The 13,314-nt window shown below is 44.1% G+C and overlaps 1 protein-coding gene across 1 annotated transcript in view; it reads right to left on the bottom strand.

The window, feature by feature from the left end:
• Positions 1–4,542: 4,542 nt before the first annotated feature.
• Positions 4,543–13,314, bottom strand: part of ehbp1l1a (EH domain binding protein 1-like 1a) — a 45,847-nt gene continuing 37,075 nt past the window's right edge. Inside the window, exons 13-26 of the mRNA XM_038995740.1 lie at positions 12,751–12,913; positions 12,291–12,665; positions 11,934–12,190; positions 11,584–11,674; positions 11,190–11,356; positions 10,988–11,036; positions 10,334–10,855; positions 9,984–10,041; positions 9,370–9,407; positions 9,145–9,256; positions 8,937–9,036; positions 8,481–8,554; positions 5,602–5,716; positions 4,543–5,281 (exon numbers count right to left, since the gene is read on the bottom strand). Coding sequence (XP_038851668.1) covers positions 5,185–5,281; positions 5,602–5,716; positions 8,481–8,554; positions 8,937–9,036; positions 9,145–9,256; positions 9,370–9,407; positions 9,984–10,041; positions 10,334–10,855; positions 10,988–11,036; positions 11,190–11,356; positions 11,584–11,674; positions 11,934–12,190; positions 12,291–12,665; positions 12,751–12,913 — 2,218 coding nt within the window. The 3' untranslated portion in view covers positions 4,543–5,184. The remainder of the gene's footprint in view (positions 5,282–5,601; positions 5,717–8,480; positions 8,555–8,936; positions 9,037–9,144; positions 9,257–9,369; positions 9,408–9,983; positions 10,042–10,333; positions 10,856–10,987; positions 11,037–11,189; positions 11,357–11,583; positions 11,675–11,933; positions 12,191–12,290; positions 12,666–12,750; positions 12,914–13,314) is intronic.

Here is a 13,314-nt window from a genome sequence, read left to right on the forward strand (position 1 = left end):
CATGTGTGCGGTTCGAGCTTGTTTCCTGAAAGATTAAACAAAATGAAGAAACTATTCATAGTTTACAGGAACATAATGATTTTTCACAGCACTTTCTCACTTTATAATTAAGTATAATATCCTTCTTAGTTTCAGGCCATACCAGTGGCATAAAATGCATTACACACAAGCTCTCTGGAAATTTTATTTTTGATATGCTCAAATACATACAATATAGTTTTAAAAATGTATTGGAGAGGTCAGGGTAGTACATATTTCACTATGGCCAGGAGCAATTTACATAATCCTTTGACACGAGACAATAAGGGGTTAACAAGTCTTGCATCATTAGTGGGCAGTCCTGTATTATTCTCGAGATTCAATCTCTTTTCCTTAATAACATGAAAACACATTACAACATGATCCAGCACCCAATCTAAACTACATACCTTTGATGGGATACTTCCCGATTAACATTGTTTTTATTGTTGGGCAGGCCCCTATAGTTCCAGATCTAGAGCTCCGTGCCCTGGACTAACGGAATCATCATGGTGCCCATAGGCAATACGCTGAGACTAACAACTCTCAGTGGAATGGAAATGAATGAGTAAAAACAACCTGAAGGGAAATAGCGGCTGTATTTCTCTATTTTGAAAGTTATATATCTTGACATCTTGATGGCTGACATGCAAAACATTTTGGGACTATACCAACAATGGACTAATGAAACAAATACCAAAAGATAGTTTTGGAGAAAAAATAACCCGAAGGGAAATAGCATCCACGCATTGGCACACTAACAATGGCTTTCATAAGGAGATTTCTACGTTCAGCAGTGCTCGACTTGAACTCAAATATGTGCCGGTACTCACGTATTATATTTAGGAGCTCCACAATACTTTTGAGCTAATATTCTATTAGATGAACAGGAGCTCAAGCAGTAGAACATTTGAGGTGTCGGTACTCAGCTCCGGAAAGCTCCTACCCAAGTCAAGCACTGATGTTCAGTTATGGATATGTTTCGGCTTTGAAGTGTAGCCAGGTAAAATTGTTGGTTAAAGAATCGATTGACGTCAATATAATTAACATAATACAAAAATCCCCACCATAATCCCCAGTATTAATTTCCTGTTTTCAATGCTTCCTCTTCCTCCTCTAACTTCATTCTTGGGAACCGTCCTAGAGCTTCAACGTCCCAAAAAGTTTGGAAAGCTTTCTATACCCAACTTTAAACTCTATTATTGGGCATGTCAGCTGAGGTCACTGAGTATGGACTGCATCACAGTCCACCACATCCGCCTATGTCGGCCTTCCACATCTGCTGTGGGCTGTGGAAGACCTACAGTGCTGTTTGTCAGACCAGGAGACATACTGAAAATCAGTCTTCTCACGAAAACATCTGTAGCGTCCTAACTGTTTGGGCTACAAACTAATATGACCCCACTATGGAAAGAGGAGACTCTCACAAAATAACTAATGTCTGAAGGTAACCCTCGTCTGGTAACCCTCGTCTGAAGGTAACCCTCGTCTGAAGGTAACCCTCGTCTGAAGGTAACCCTCGTCTGAAGGTAACCCTCGTCTGAAGGTAACCCTCGTCTGGTAACCCTCGTCTGGTAACCCTCGTCTGAAGGTAACCCTCGTCTGGTAACCCTCGTCTGAAGGTAACCCTCGTCTGAAGGTAACCCTCGTCTGAAGGTAACCCTCGTCTGAAGGTAACCCTCGTCTGAAGGTAACCCTCGTCTGGTAACCCTCGTCTGAAGGTAACCCTCGTCTGGTAACCCTCGTCTGAAGGTAACCCTCGTCTGGTAACCCTCGTCTGAAGGTAACCCTGTTCTGGTTAAAACAATTAATGGAAGGAATTATGGAAGTAGTTTTGTGCCGACAAAAAAAGGGGTTAAATCCTGAACTTTCTTCTAAACCTTATTCCTTATGATTTATTTTTTGACTGTTTCAACGTTTTTCTATCAGCTATAGCATTAAAGGCCAAATTAAATATAGGGCTTATTAAGTGAGAATATAAATGTACTTTATATTCTATAATGCACAACTGATAATCCTGATGGATTCATAACTTCTTAAATGTATGATATCCATATGAATGAAACAGATGAACATTGAATTAAAATAAACAAGGTGGATGTTGTTTCCAAAAATAGTGATCCAATATACCTTTAATTCTCCAAACATCACAAATAGTGATCCAATATACCTTTAATTCTCCAAACATCACAAATAGTGATCCAAGATACCTTTAATTCTCCAAACATCACAAATAGTGATCCAAGATACCTTTAATTCTCCAAACATCACAAATAGTGCAAATGTACATTAAAACAAACAAAACCTTCCCCAAAAGCTATTTCAGAAAACTGAAAGTAAAATCTCTCAAACTTACACAGTGGTAGCAACATTAACACAGTAACTAACAACAGTGGGGCAGAGGGGGAACAAGCTAGAACACAAATTCAAACACTTCTAAACGAATTTCACTCTCCAGTGTCACCCAAAATAACTCCAGACAGAATCATGTTTTTACTGTTAAGTAGTTCTTCCCACTGAAATAGAAACGCCTGCGCTCATGATAACATAACATTACACAAAGTGTAGAGGAGCAGATGTCAAGCAAATATCAACCTCCGGTGCACTCCTGCCTGGCCAATAATATACATGTAGGATCTTAATTTGATCACTCTTTTGTTGCAGAGAATTTTCCTGCACAGCAGGAAACCCAAACTTGTAGTGTATTTGAGTTTTAAAAATGCATCTAAAGTTTGTAATTTCCACTTTGAAATTTCAGACTTGATTTACCCTAATTATAAATGTATCAACCCCATACAAAAATGTCCATTAATTATAATCCACATAATAATTCACATTTCCTGTTGCTGCAAGATTATTTTCCTGCTGTAGCAACTGGCTCAAATTCAGATCCTACATCTGCAGTAATACTGCTGTAACGAAGTGCTGGAGTTTTAATACTAGAATATATTTTAGCTAAAGTAAAGTGTATTTTTTTTATCATGTATGAGGGTTATTTACACTTTTGTATATTACAGATTCGCTAATAAGCATGTGCATAAGACTATAGCAATTGATAGCTGTAAGGTTAAGATGGAAACACTAAGAAACATGCATTTGCCTGATGTTTTCCGTTTGAATATTCCTGTTCTCTAGCATTTTAGAGCATCTTGAAATTGATCATTTTCAGACTCCACCGCTTCCTTATTTAACTTTCAAAACAACAAAAAACAATCAATGGAAAACAAGGCATTACGAGACTAATGTCACAAACAGTAACTGAACTCACTGCATAAACATTTGTGAACTAGGAACACAAAGTTGAGTCCTACTTCTGGACATTTGTTTTTACTATGGATCTGGTTAAAGGCACATTTGACAGGCAGGATATGTAGGATTATCTGTCGAATACCTATTCAATAAATAAAAGCATCAAATATTTCCAACACGTTTAAACTGTTTTGTTCTTTCAGACACCAAGCTGCAGTATACTGTACCTACAGTATAGACTTCTGTCCTTTTCCTCTTTCATCCAAGATCTCCCACTCTGCTTGAGTGTTGGTGCACCCAAAGTAAACATTTAACATCTTCAATCACAAGACCTTGTCAACAATGTCCGTTCTGTTCTTTTCGTCGACATCCACATACATTCACCTCAATAAAGAATCAGACAACAGATGCTTGCTGTGTGCTGTCTGCACAGTCCAAGCCAACGTACTGCAATAAATGAGGAAGCTCGTTTTGGCATTCTTTGTTTGCACAAATTGACCACTTCACTTCCATCTTGCCATTGTAATTGTCAATAATCAGACTGCTTATTTAACAATAGGTGAAAAGGGGTGAATCAATCCACCTGCTGCATGGGTCTAATGTAGGTATTTGATGTAGCTAAGTACTGGAGCCCTGCCCCTTCCCTAATATCCCATTCAGTAGAAAATACCTTTTTGAAGTAACCCATTGTATAATACACTACTGTAACAGATTATACAGTATCTTAGAAAGAAAGGTGCTATTTAGAACCTAAAACGGTTAATCGGCTATCCCCATAGGAGAACCCTTTGAATAACTATTTTTGGTTCCAGGTAGAACCCTTTTGATTCCATGTAGAACCCTTTTGTTTTCCATGTAAAACCCTTTCCAGAGAGGGTTCTACCTGGAACCAAAAAAGGTTCTACCTGGAACCAAAAATCCTATGGGGACAGTTGAAGAACCATTTTGGAAAGCTTTTTAAAAAAGCTGTAAGGCACTTATCTGGTGATTAGTTAGTTAGGGGTATGCCTTTGTGACCTGAAGTTAAAACACTAAATAACGGCATATAGTCATAGATTGTGTAACAAAGTGTAGTGTCCTCTTTGGCACTCTTAATCACACACGCTAACAAACACACATCAAGGCACACATTCACACACACACACACACACACACACACACACACACACACACACACACACACACACACACACACACACACACACACACACACACACACACACACACACACACACACACACACACACACTGTTGGATTCTGGGTGAAACCATTGAAGGCTCATTAGCAGGAAGGATGCAATGTTTAGCGATAAGGAGGAGACTCCACCCAAAGTGGGGTATGAATACTACCACGGGGGAAGCTTTGTCTTTGTCTGAATTACAGCTGTAACGACCCTTTGGAAAGAATTCAACTTGGTTAAGCTTCTCTAGTGTCCATGAGTTATTTACTCAAAATTAAAACCTAACAGTACACACACACTATGCACAAAAAAAAACAACTTAAATCCAATCAAAACACAATCTGAAGAGCAGGGTGACTGTTGACAACCAGTCATAGGTTGCAATGAGGCTCTGTCATATCATAGAGAGGGGGTGAGTGAACATTGTTTTATGTCCTCCTAGTGCAGTCCCATAACACAGTTCTCAGTCTCTTCCATGCAGTGTTGATGTCATGATCCACACACATACAACTTTAGTCCCAATGTGCATCCAGGTGACCTTCCACTGGGCAGCCTGGTTCAGGTGTGACTTTCCACTGGGCTGCCTGGTTCGGGTGTGACTTTCCACTGGGCTGCCTGGTTCAGGTGTGAACTTCAATTGGGCTGCCTGGTTCAGGTGTGATCTTCAATTGGACTGCCTGGTTCGGGTGTGACCTTCTACTAGGCTGCCTGGTTCAGGTGTGTCCAACGCCAGGCCTCACTGCAGTGCACACTTCTCCTGCTTGCTCTTCTTGCTGTACTTCCTGCGTCTCTGCTCCAGGCCTCTCTCCAGCCTCTCGTCCTCCTCCAGAGCCCTACGCGCAGAGAACAGGTAGAGACCTGCTAGAACAGTAGTCCCATAGCAAACAGTCATTCTCTCAGACTTACGTTCAACTGTGTGGCAGAGGAAGACAAAACTCACAAAGACACCTGACATCTCATTCACCCCATAGCATACCGTCCTCCCAGATGAGCGTCTGTGTTTGCTGTGTGTATTCAGCATGTGTGACTCAGCTGGGCCAATTCCCTATATCGTGCACTACTTTTTTACCAGGGGCCAATTAGGCTTTAGTCAAAAGTAGTGCACTATATAGGGAATAGGGTACCATTTGGGATGCAGCCCTGGCTGTCTCACCCTTTCTCCTTGGCGTCCATGTCGTGGACCAGCTCGTCCCTCAGGTTGACCAGAGACACCAGCTCCTGCAGTAGCAGCTGCTCCCTGTGTTTATGGGCCACTGTCTCCTGCCACTCTGGAGGACAGGAAAAGGGAGGGGGAGAGAGGGAGAGATGAAAAAGGGGAGGGGGAGAGAGGGAGAGGGGAAGAGAGGAAGAGAGTGAGCAGAGAGGAAGAGAGGAAGATAGGAGAGAGGAAGAGGGGGAGAGAGTGAGCGGAGAGGTAGAGAGGGAGAAAGGAAGATAGCAGAGAGGGAGAGAGTGAGTGGAGGAGAAGAAGAGAGGGAGAGGGTGAGCGGAGGAGAGAAAGAGAGGGAGAGAGTGAGAGGAAGAGAGGGAGAGTGAGAGAAAGAGAGGAAGAGAGGAAGAGAGGAATAGATGGAGAGCGTGAGAGGAGGAGAGGAAGAGAGTGAAAGAGGAAGAGAGGGAGAGCGTGAGAGGAGGAGAGGACGAGAGGGAGAGAGGAAGAGAGGAAGAGAGGGAGAGAGGAAGAGAGGGAGACAGGGAGAGAGGAAGAGATGGAGAGCGTGAGAGGAGGAGAGGAAGAGAGGGAGAGAGTGAGAGCGTGAGAGGAGGAGAGGAAGAGAGGGAGAGAGTGAGAGAGTGAGAGCGTGAGAGGAGGAGAGGAAGAGAGGGAGAGAGTGAGAGCGTGAGAGGAGGAGAGGAAGAGAGTGAAAGAGGAAGAGAGGGAGACAGTGAGTGGAGGAGAGGAAGAGAGGGAGAGAGTGGTAAGAGATTGAGGGTGGTACAGAGTAGAGAAGACAGTTGTTCCTTTGCCAACATGCAATTGAGTTCCATGACCAGCTTTTTATTGCAATATGTTTCTTCATTTTAAACTATACCCTCATGATTCAACTGGAAGTAAACAAAGGATTACAATAAATTGTGTCATTAAAGAAAGGATCACTTCCTCAAACCAGCAGGTGGACAGATACCACGGCATAGTTGGGAAGTCTGACTTTACGAAACAGACATATTAATTGTGAGTCAATCACGTCCAAAGTTTACTGCTGTTGGAGACTATCTGACGAGACGTTTTTAATCTGTTTCTAATTCTAAATGAGCCTAGCAGTAGTAAACATGGGTTAGATGGAATGATCTATGAGCATTGTATTTGGGCAGAGGGAAAGAACTCTGAGTGCCAGAATGAGTCCATAAGGTTGAATAGGAGCCATGTGTCTGGGGTTGGAGCTGATAGATCATAAATTACAGTTCTTATATATCTTCACTGTTTTATATCATTATATACTCTTAGTATGAATATACAGTTTCTATATATTCTTAGAGATTGAAAGTAGTGTTAGGTTTAAACTCTTTGTGTATGAGAGGTGTAATTATCTAGTGGACGGCAGTAGACTGCGGGGATGTGTCCTCCCAATAACTCAAAGCCTCTCCTGACTGATAAGAAGACCTGTGAAAGGCACCGAGGAGCACCAAGGTTCTGGACTCAGGCTGGGCCACGACAATACCAATAGGTTGAACAGACTCAGTACAGACTCAGAGACTGATTGTTTATCCTAGAAATACTCAGTCTAATCGGAAGGTAGAAATATACAGTACCAGTCAAAAGTTTGGACACACCTACTCATTCAAGGGTTTTTCTTTATTTTTAGTATTTTCTACATTGTATTATAATAGTGAAGACATCACAACTATGAAATAACACATATGGAATCATGTAGTAACCAAAAAAGTGTTAAACAAATCAAAATATATTTTATATTTGAGATTCTTGAAAGTAGCCACCCTTTGCCTTGATGACAGCTTTGCACACTCTTGGCATTCTCTCAACCAGCTTCATGAGGTAGTCACCTGGAATGCATTTCAATTAACAGGTGTGCCTTGTTCAAAGTTAATTTGTGGAATTTATTTCCTTCTTAATGCGTGTGAGTCAATCAGTTGTGTTGTGACAAGGTAGGGGTGGTATACAGCAGATAGCCCTATTTGGTAAAAGACCAAGTCCATATTATGGCAAGAACAGCTCAAATAGGCAAAGAGAAACGACAGTCCATCATTACTTTAAGACATGAAGGTCAGTCAATCAGGAACATTTCAATAACATTTAAAGTATCTTCAATAGCAGTCGCAAAAACCATCAGCCGCTACGATGAAACTGTCTCTCATGAGGACCGCCACAGGAAAGGAAGACCCAGAGTTACCTCTGCTGTTGAGGATAAGTTCATTAGAGTTAACTGCACCTCAGATTGCAGCCCCCAAAAAATGCTTCACAGAGTTCAAGTAACAGACACATCTCAACATCAACTGTTCAGAGGAGACTGAGTGAATCAGGCCTTCATGGTCAAATTGCTGCAAAGAAACCACTACTAAAGGACACCAATAAGAATAAGACTTGCTTGGGCCAAGAAACACAAGCAATGGACATTAAACCGGTGGAAATCTGTCCTTTGGTCTGACGAGTCCAAATTTGAGATATTTGGTTCCAACCGCAGTGTCTTTGTGAGACGCAGGAGTAGGTGAACGGATGATCTCCGCATGTGTGGTTCCCACCGTGAATCACGGAGGAAAAGGTGTGATGGTGTGGGGGTGCTTTGCAGGGTACACTGTCAGTGTATGTTTGTGTGCGCTGTATGCGTGTGCTCTGCAGCTGCAACACACAGTGTGTTGCATAAATCTAGTTTGAGTGTTTTTCTGAGTCCGTCCATTGTACCAGAAATTAGAACCTAAGACTGCCATACGCAACACTATTCTCATTTCCTTTGCAGAGATATTTTTGTTATTTTATGGTTTGTAGTGTCACTTTGACCACAGTAATGAGCTGTATCACAGAATAGAGTGGCATCATGGATCTTGTAGTTCAGTATATTGGTGCTGTAGTCTTACCTTCAATAGCCATCATGTCTCTCAGCTCTCGGTTCAGCATCTCAAACCTCATTTCCAGGTCCTGCTCTTCTTGCCTGTGGAGCAGAATGCCGTGTGGTTAGATCAATGTAATGTGTCTATAATATGTCCGTGTTTAGGGCTCCCGAGCGGCGCTGTGGTCTAAGGCACTGCATCTCAGTGCTTGAGGCGTCACTACAAACACCCTGGTTCGATTCCAGGCTGTATCACAACCGGACATGATTGGGAGTCCCAAAGGGCGGCACACAATTGACCCAGCGTCGTCCGAGTTTGCCGGTGTAGGCCGTCATTGTAAATAAGAATTTGTTCTTAACTGACTTGCCTAGTTAAATAAAGGTTCAATGTAAAAAATAAACAGTGTTGTTTAAAGCACTAGGTAACGGTGGACAACACAGTGGACAACACAGTGGACAACACAGTGGGGATGGTGGATCTTACAATAGCTGTAGTTGGTCTTGTCTCCTGATGAGGGCGTTCTTCTTGTTGACCAGAGTGAACCACTCCTGAATCAGCTTCTCCTCCTGCATCTTCTCACTACCTACATGTATGGAGACAGAGAGGGCATCATTATAAAGAGACGTTTTGACAATACTGAAAGCCTTTATTCAAGGGTATTTTTCTATCTCTTTCTCCATCCCCCTCTCACCTGACTCCATCAGTTGCCGTAGTCTCCTTTCCACGATGTCTGCCCTGCTGTCAATGTGCTTCTGTTCAAACTCTAGGGCCTGCATCTCCCTCAGCACATACTGGCTGGTGTCCTGTACACACACACACACACACACACAGAGAATGATACTTCTTTCTGATACAGAACATTGGTATTTCCAGTGTTTATGACAGTGGCAGACAGTGACTTGTGAAAGTGACAGACCTCCTCAGCCGATCGTCCTTCTTCACCAGCTGTCCTTCCTATATGAAACACACACACACACACACAGCGTAACGAGATACACAGCAACATTATGCAGTAGCTCCAATTACTGGAAGAGCATCAAAGTGGCAAACTAGACTGTGATGACGAGGTAATTAACATAGTTTGATATGATTAGAGTCCTTAGCCTAACGACAGGAAGCCTTCAAAGTAATTAGAGTGAGTCAATGCTCAGGGGATGGATGAGCCAAGTACAACAGAGACAACTGTGATGACTTGTGTCTGTACTCCATCTCTCCTCTCCTCTCTATCTCTCCTCCATCTCTCCTCTCCTCCTCTCCATCTCTCCTCTCCTCCTCTCCATCTCTCTCTCCATCTCATCTCTCCTCTCCTCTCCTCCTCTCCTCATCTCTCCTCCTCCTCTCCACTGGTCCGCCGAGGGGTGGTTCACAATCATAAAGTACCTGAGAAACTGGGGACTCAGTAAGTGTGTGTGTGTGTGTGTGTGTGTGTGTGTGTGTGTGTGTGTGTGTGTGTGTGTGTGTGTGTGTGTGTGTGTGTGTGTTCGTGTGTGAACTCAGAACACATCATACAAATCAATATACTGTATGTACCTGTTTCTGATTTTATTCTGTCAGCTCCACTCTCTTCCTGTGCTGTAGCAACCTGTAACTACAACAAAGCAATCACTCACAGAGAGATTAAGTGGCAGAAAGTGGAGAGAGAGATAGAGACAAAGAGGGGGGATGAGAGGGAGAGAAAGTGAAGAGAGAAAGAGACAAAGAGGGGGATGAGAGGGAGAGAAAGTAAAGAGAGACAGGGGGGGGATGAGAGAGAAAGTGAAGAGAGAAAGAGCGACAAAGAGGGGGATGAGAGGGAGAGAAAGTGAAGAGAGAAAGAGAGACAACGAGGGGGGATGAGAGGGAGAGAAAGTGAAGAGAGAGAGAGATCGTAGGCCACTGACCTCGGTTGAGTCTGCCTCGACTATTGACCTGCGTTGTGACCGTCGTTTCTTAATCAGATCTGCATCCTTTAGGTGGGAGAACCCAGACTTGGCAGATAGAAAATGTGTCCTGGGGGGTACGACGGGGGCTTGGGCCCCTCCTGCTTCCCCTGCAGCCTGCAGGCGTTTGGTTCTAGGGGGTGGGACCACTTCCCTATTGGTGCCCTCCTTAGTGTCACTATCCGCCTTCTTCTCTGCAGCGCCCACATTGGTCTCCATTGTGAGGGCCTCATCTTGGATCCGTTGACAGTAGCGTGCAGCGGCCTCCGGGTCGGGGCCCACCCGGCTCTCCCCGACCATGCCGTAACTGGACTCACTGTTGTCCGCCTCGATGTGCAGCACACTCAGCTCCTGGCCCGTGAAGTAGGTGCGGATCTGGTTGAGGTAGGTCATGACGATGAGGCGGTCAGGCACGGCCAGGAGGACCATGTCTGAGGGCTCTATCAGCCGTGAGATGCCCAACTCTGCGAAACCGTCGAAGGCCTGGGGGAAAATGAGAGGAGATGGGTTGGGTGGGGGAAATATTCAGCAGTTAACCAATTGATGGTCACATTTAAGGCCTGGCTGTTGATAGTGATTATGACATGATGAGATAACATAAAGACAACAAAAGACCTTCTTGGTGTTGCTCTTGATGTCATAAGGGTCCAGCATCTCAAAGTTTCTAAGCAGCGAAGAAATAGAGAATCAATACACACTACAAGAACAGGAAACAAGTTAACACAAAAATGATGATGTCATTTTTAAAGGTTAAACAAGCCATAACACAATGCCTGCTCATGTTTATGTCTAAACGCGTCACAGAGGGGGTACCTACATCCTGTCCGGGTGGAAGTGGTGTAGCAGGGCACAGAAGGCCAGGCCGTTCCTCCAGGATGTGCTGAAGTTGGTGATCTTGACCCCCTTGTGTTCTTTGATGACTTCCTGACACCACTCCAGTAGGGACTGGCTGGAGGTAACAAGGCCAGGACTGGCCATGAGACCCTAAGACAACAAATGACATCAGATATAATGGGTCAATTCAGAGTCAAATATAAGTGGCACTTCAGTTTATGGTGCAGAAATGACCAGGTATCACACAGTAATAACCTAAAAAAGTTGTTTTTGTCATTGACAAAATGGACAGTTATGAATCAGAACTTCCTTTCAAAGGTCACTGATGCAAAATGATGGTGGAGGATTGGTCAACTGATAGACTATAAATAACATACTTCTGGGGAAGCAGCACTGCCTAGACCCATTTCCTGAGAGTTTACAGCTCCGCCTTTAGGCGTTGTTGGCTCCTCTGCTGCCCCCTGCTGCCTAAAAAGAGAAAGACAAGGATTTAATATGACCCGACTACACAGCATAATCTGGATGTTTAGTTCTAACAGTTTAGTAGCAACACATTTCAAATAATGGTAAATGATTAAATATATGGCATTTTCTCAATCAGTTTCCTTTCAGAAAAGCATTCTAGTCACACAGAATTATCAACAACTATATGTAAATGCACTCAGAAATGGCCACGCGTCAATCAACCACTGTATTGCACATGCGTGTCCAACTCAACATAACGTACCTCTTCTCATCTAAGCCACCAGCAGATATGTCTACTGACTCAAAGCCAAAGTCCATCTCTTCAACCCACATGTCTTTGCTCTCTACCTCCATCTGCTCTGTCTCTTTGGCTCCCTCAACATGTAACCAGTCGTCCTCAGCTGGCGTACCGGTGGTTGGAGAGGTCGTGTCAAGCGCTTCTGCCTCTGAACCTCTCTCAATATCCTTGATTACAGTGTCTTCAAAAAACTCAGTGACCATAGGGGTTTCTGTGAAGGCCTGAGTGACCACGGTAGTATCTGTAAAGGTCAAGCTTTCCATCCAGTCCCTTCTCAAAGACAGCCTCTGCCTCTGAACCCCTATCAATGTCCTATCTTACAGTGTCTACGAAGAACTCACTGACCATAGCAGTGTCTGTGAAGGCCTCAGTGACCATAGTGGTTTCTGTGAAGGCCTCGGTGACCATAGTGGTTTCTGTGAAGGCCTCGGTGACCATAGTGGTTTCTGTGAAGATCCAGCTCTCCCCGCTCTCCTCCAGTCCCTTCTCACAGAGTTGTACTTCTGGTGACATCTCCTCTGAGCGAGAAATTGTGACAAAGCTCCCTTCGGAGGCCATGTTTGAGGTTGATGATATTGAACCCTCTGTGGCTTCCTGACTGGTGTCTTGTTTGTCTTCCTGAGAGAGAGACAGCGAGCCCTCAAGGAAGTCTGTCTGGCTGGTGAATGAGGAGTCCATTGTAGAGTTCCTCTTTTTCTGATGGAAATCAAGGCAATTTTAGAGCGGGGAACTGGAACAGGCATGCTCGATTGTTCTATGTTTAGTTTACTCCTCCTTTTACGCAGAGGAGTAACCACCTCTTCCCCAGATGCTGCAAGCTGGCCACCAGGGGGTACGGAAGACTACTGCTCCTCTTGTTGCTTTGAGGTGGTTCCAGCCCAGAGGCTGCAGGTGACTGGGTGTTATCCCCAATAGAGGCATGCCAGGTCTTTGGTCGGTAGCATCTGTTTGGACAGGTGGGGTTGGGTCTCGTTTCCCACGAGGCTTTGGGACTGGAAAGATCTCCTGCTTGCCTTACATCTTTACTCCTGGTGCAATGTCCTCTGTTGAGGCCTTTTGAGCTGGCTCATCTTCAAGTGAATCATTGGCTGTTTCAGTCACTTCCAAGGTCTGCTTCTCCGCCTCAACCTTTTCAAATGAGTCTGTGACTTCTGGTGAGGCCTTCTGAGCTGGCTCATCTTCAAGTGACTCAGTGGCTGTTTCTGTCACTTCCGGAGACTGCTTCTCTGCCTCAGACAACTTTGAAAAGGTTATCATAAGATCCTCTATCTGGGCTGGAGCTGTAGACCCCTGGTTGGCAGCATTCAGGGCCTCTAAAGCCACAGATTCATCTGCGCCATCCTCT

This window comes from Salvelinus namaycush, chromosome 6 (genome assembly GCF_016432855.1).
Source record: "Salvelinus namaycush isolate Seneca chromosome 6, SaNama_1.0, whole genome shotgun sequence".
NCBI classification, from domain to species: Eukaryota; Metazoa; Chordata; class Actinopteri; order Salmoniformes; family Salmonidae; genus Salvelinus; species Salvelinus namaycush.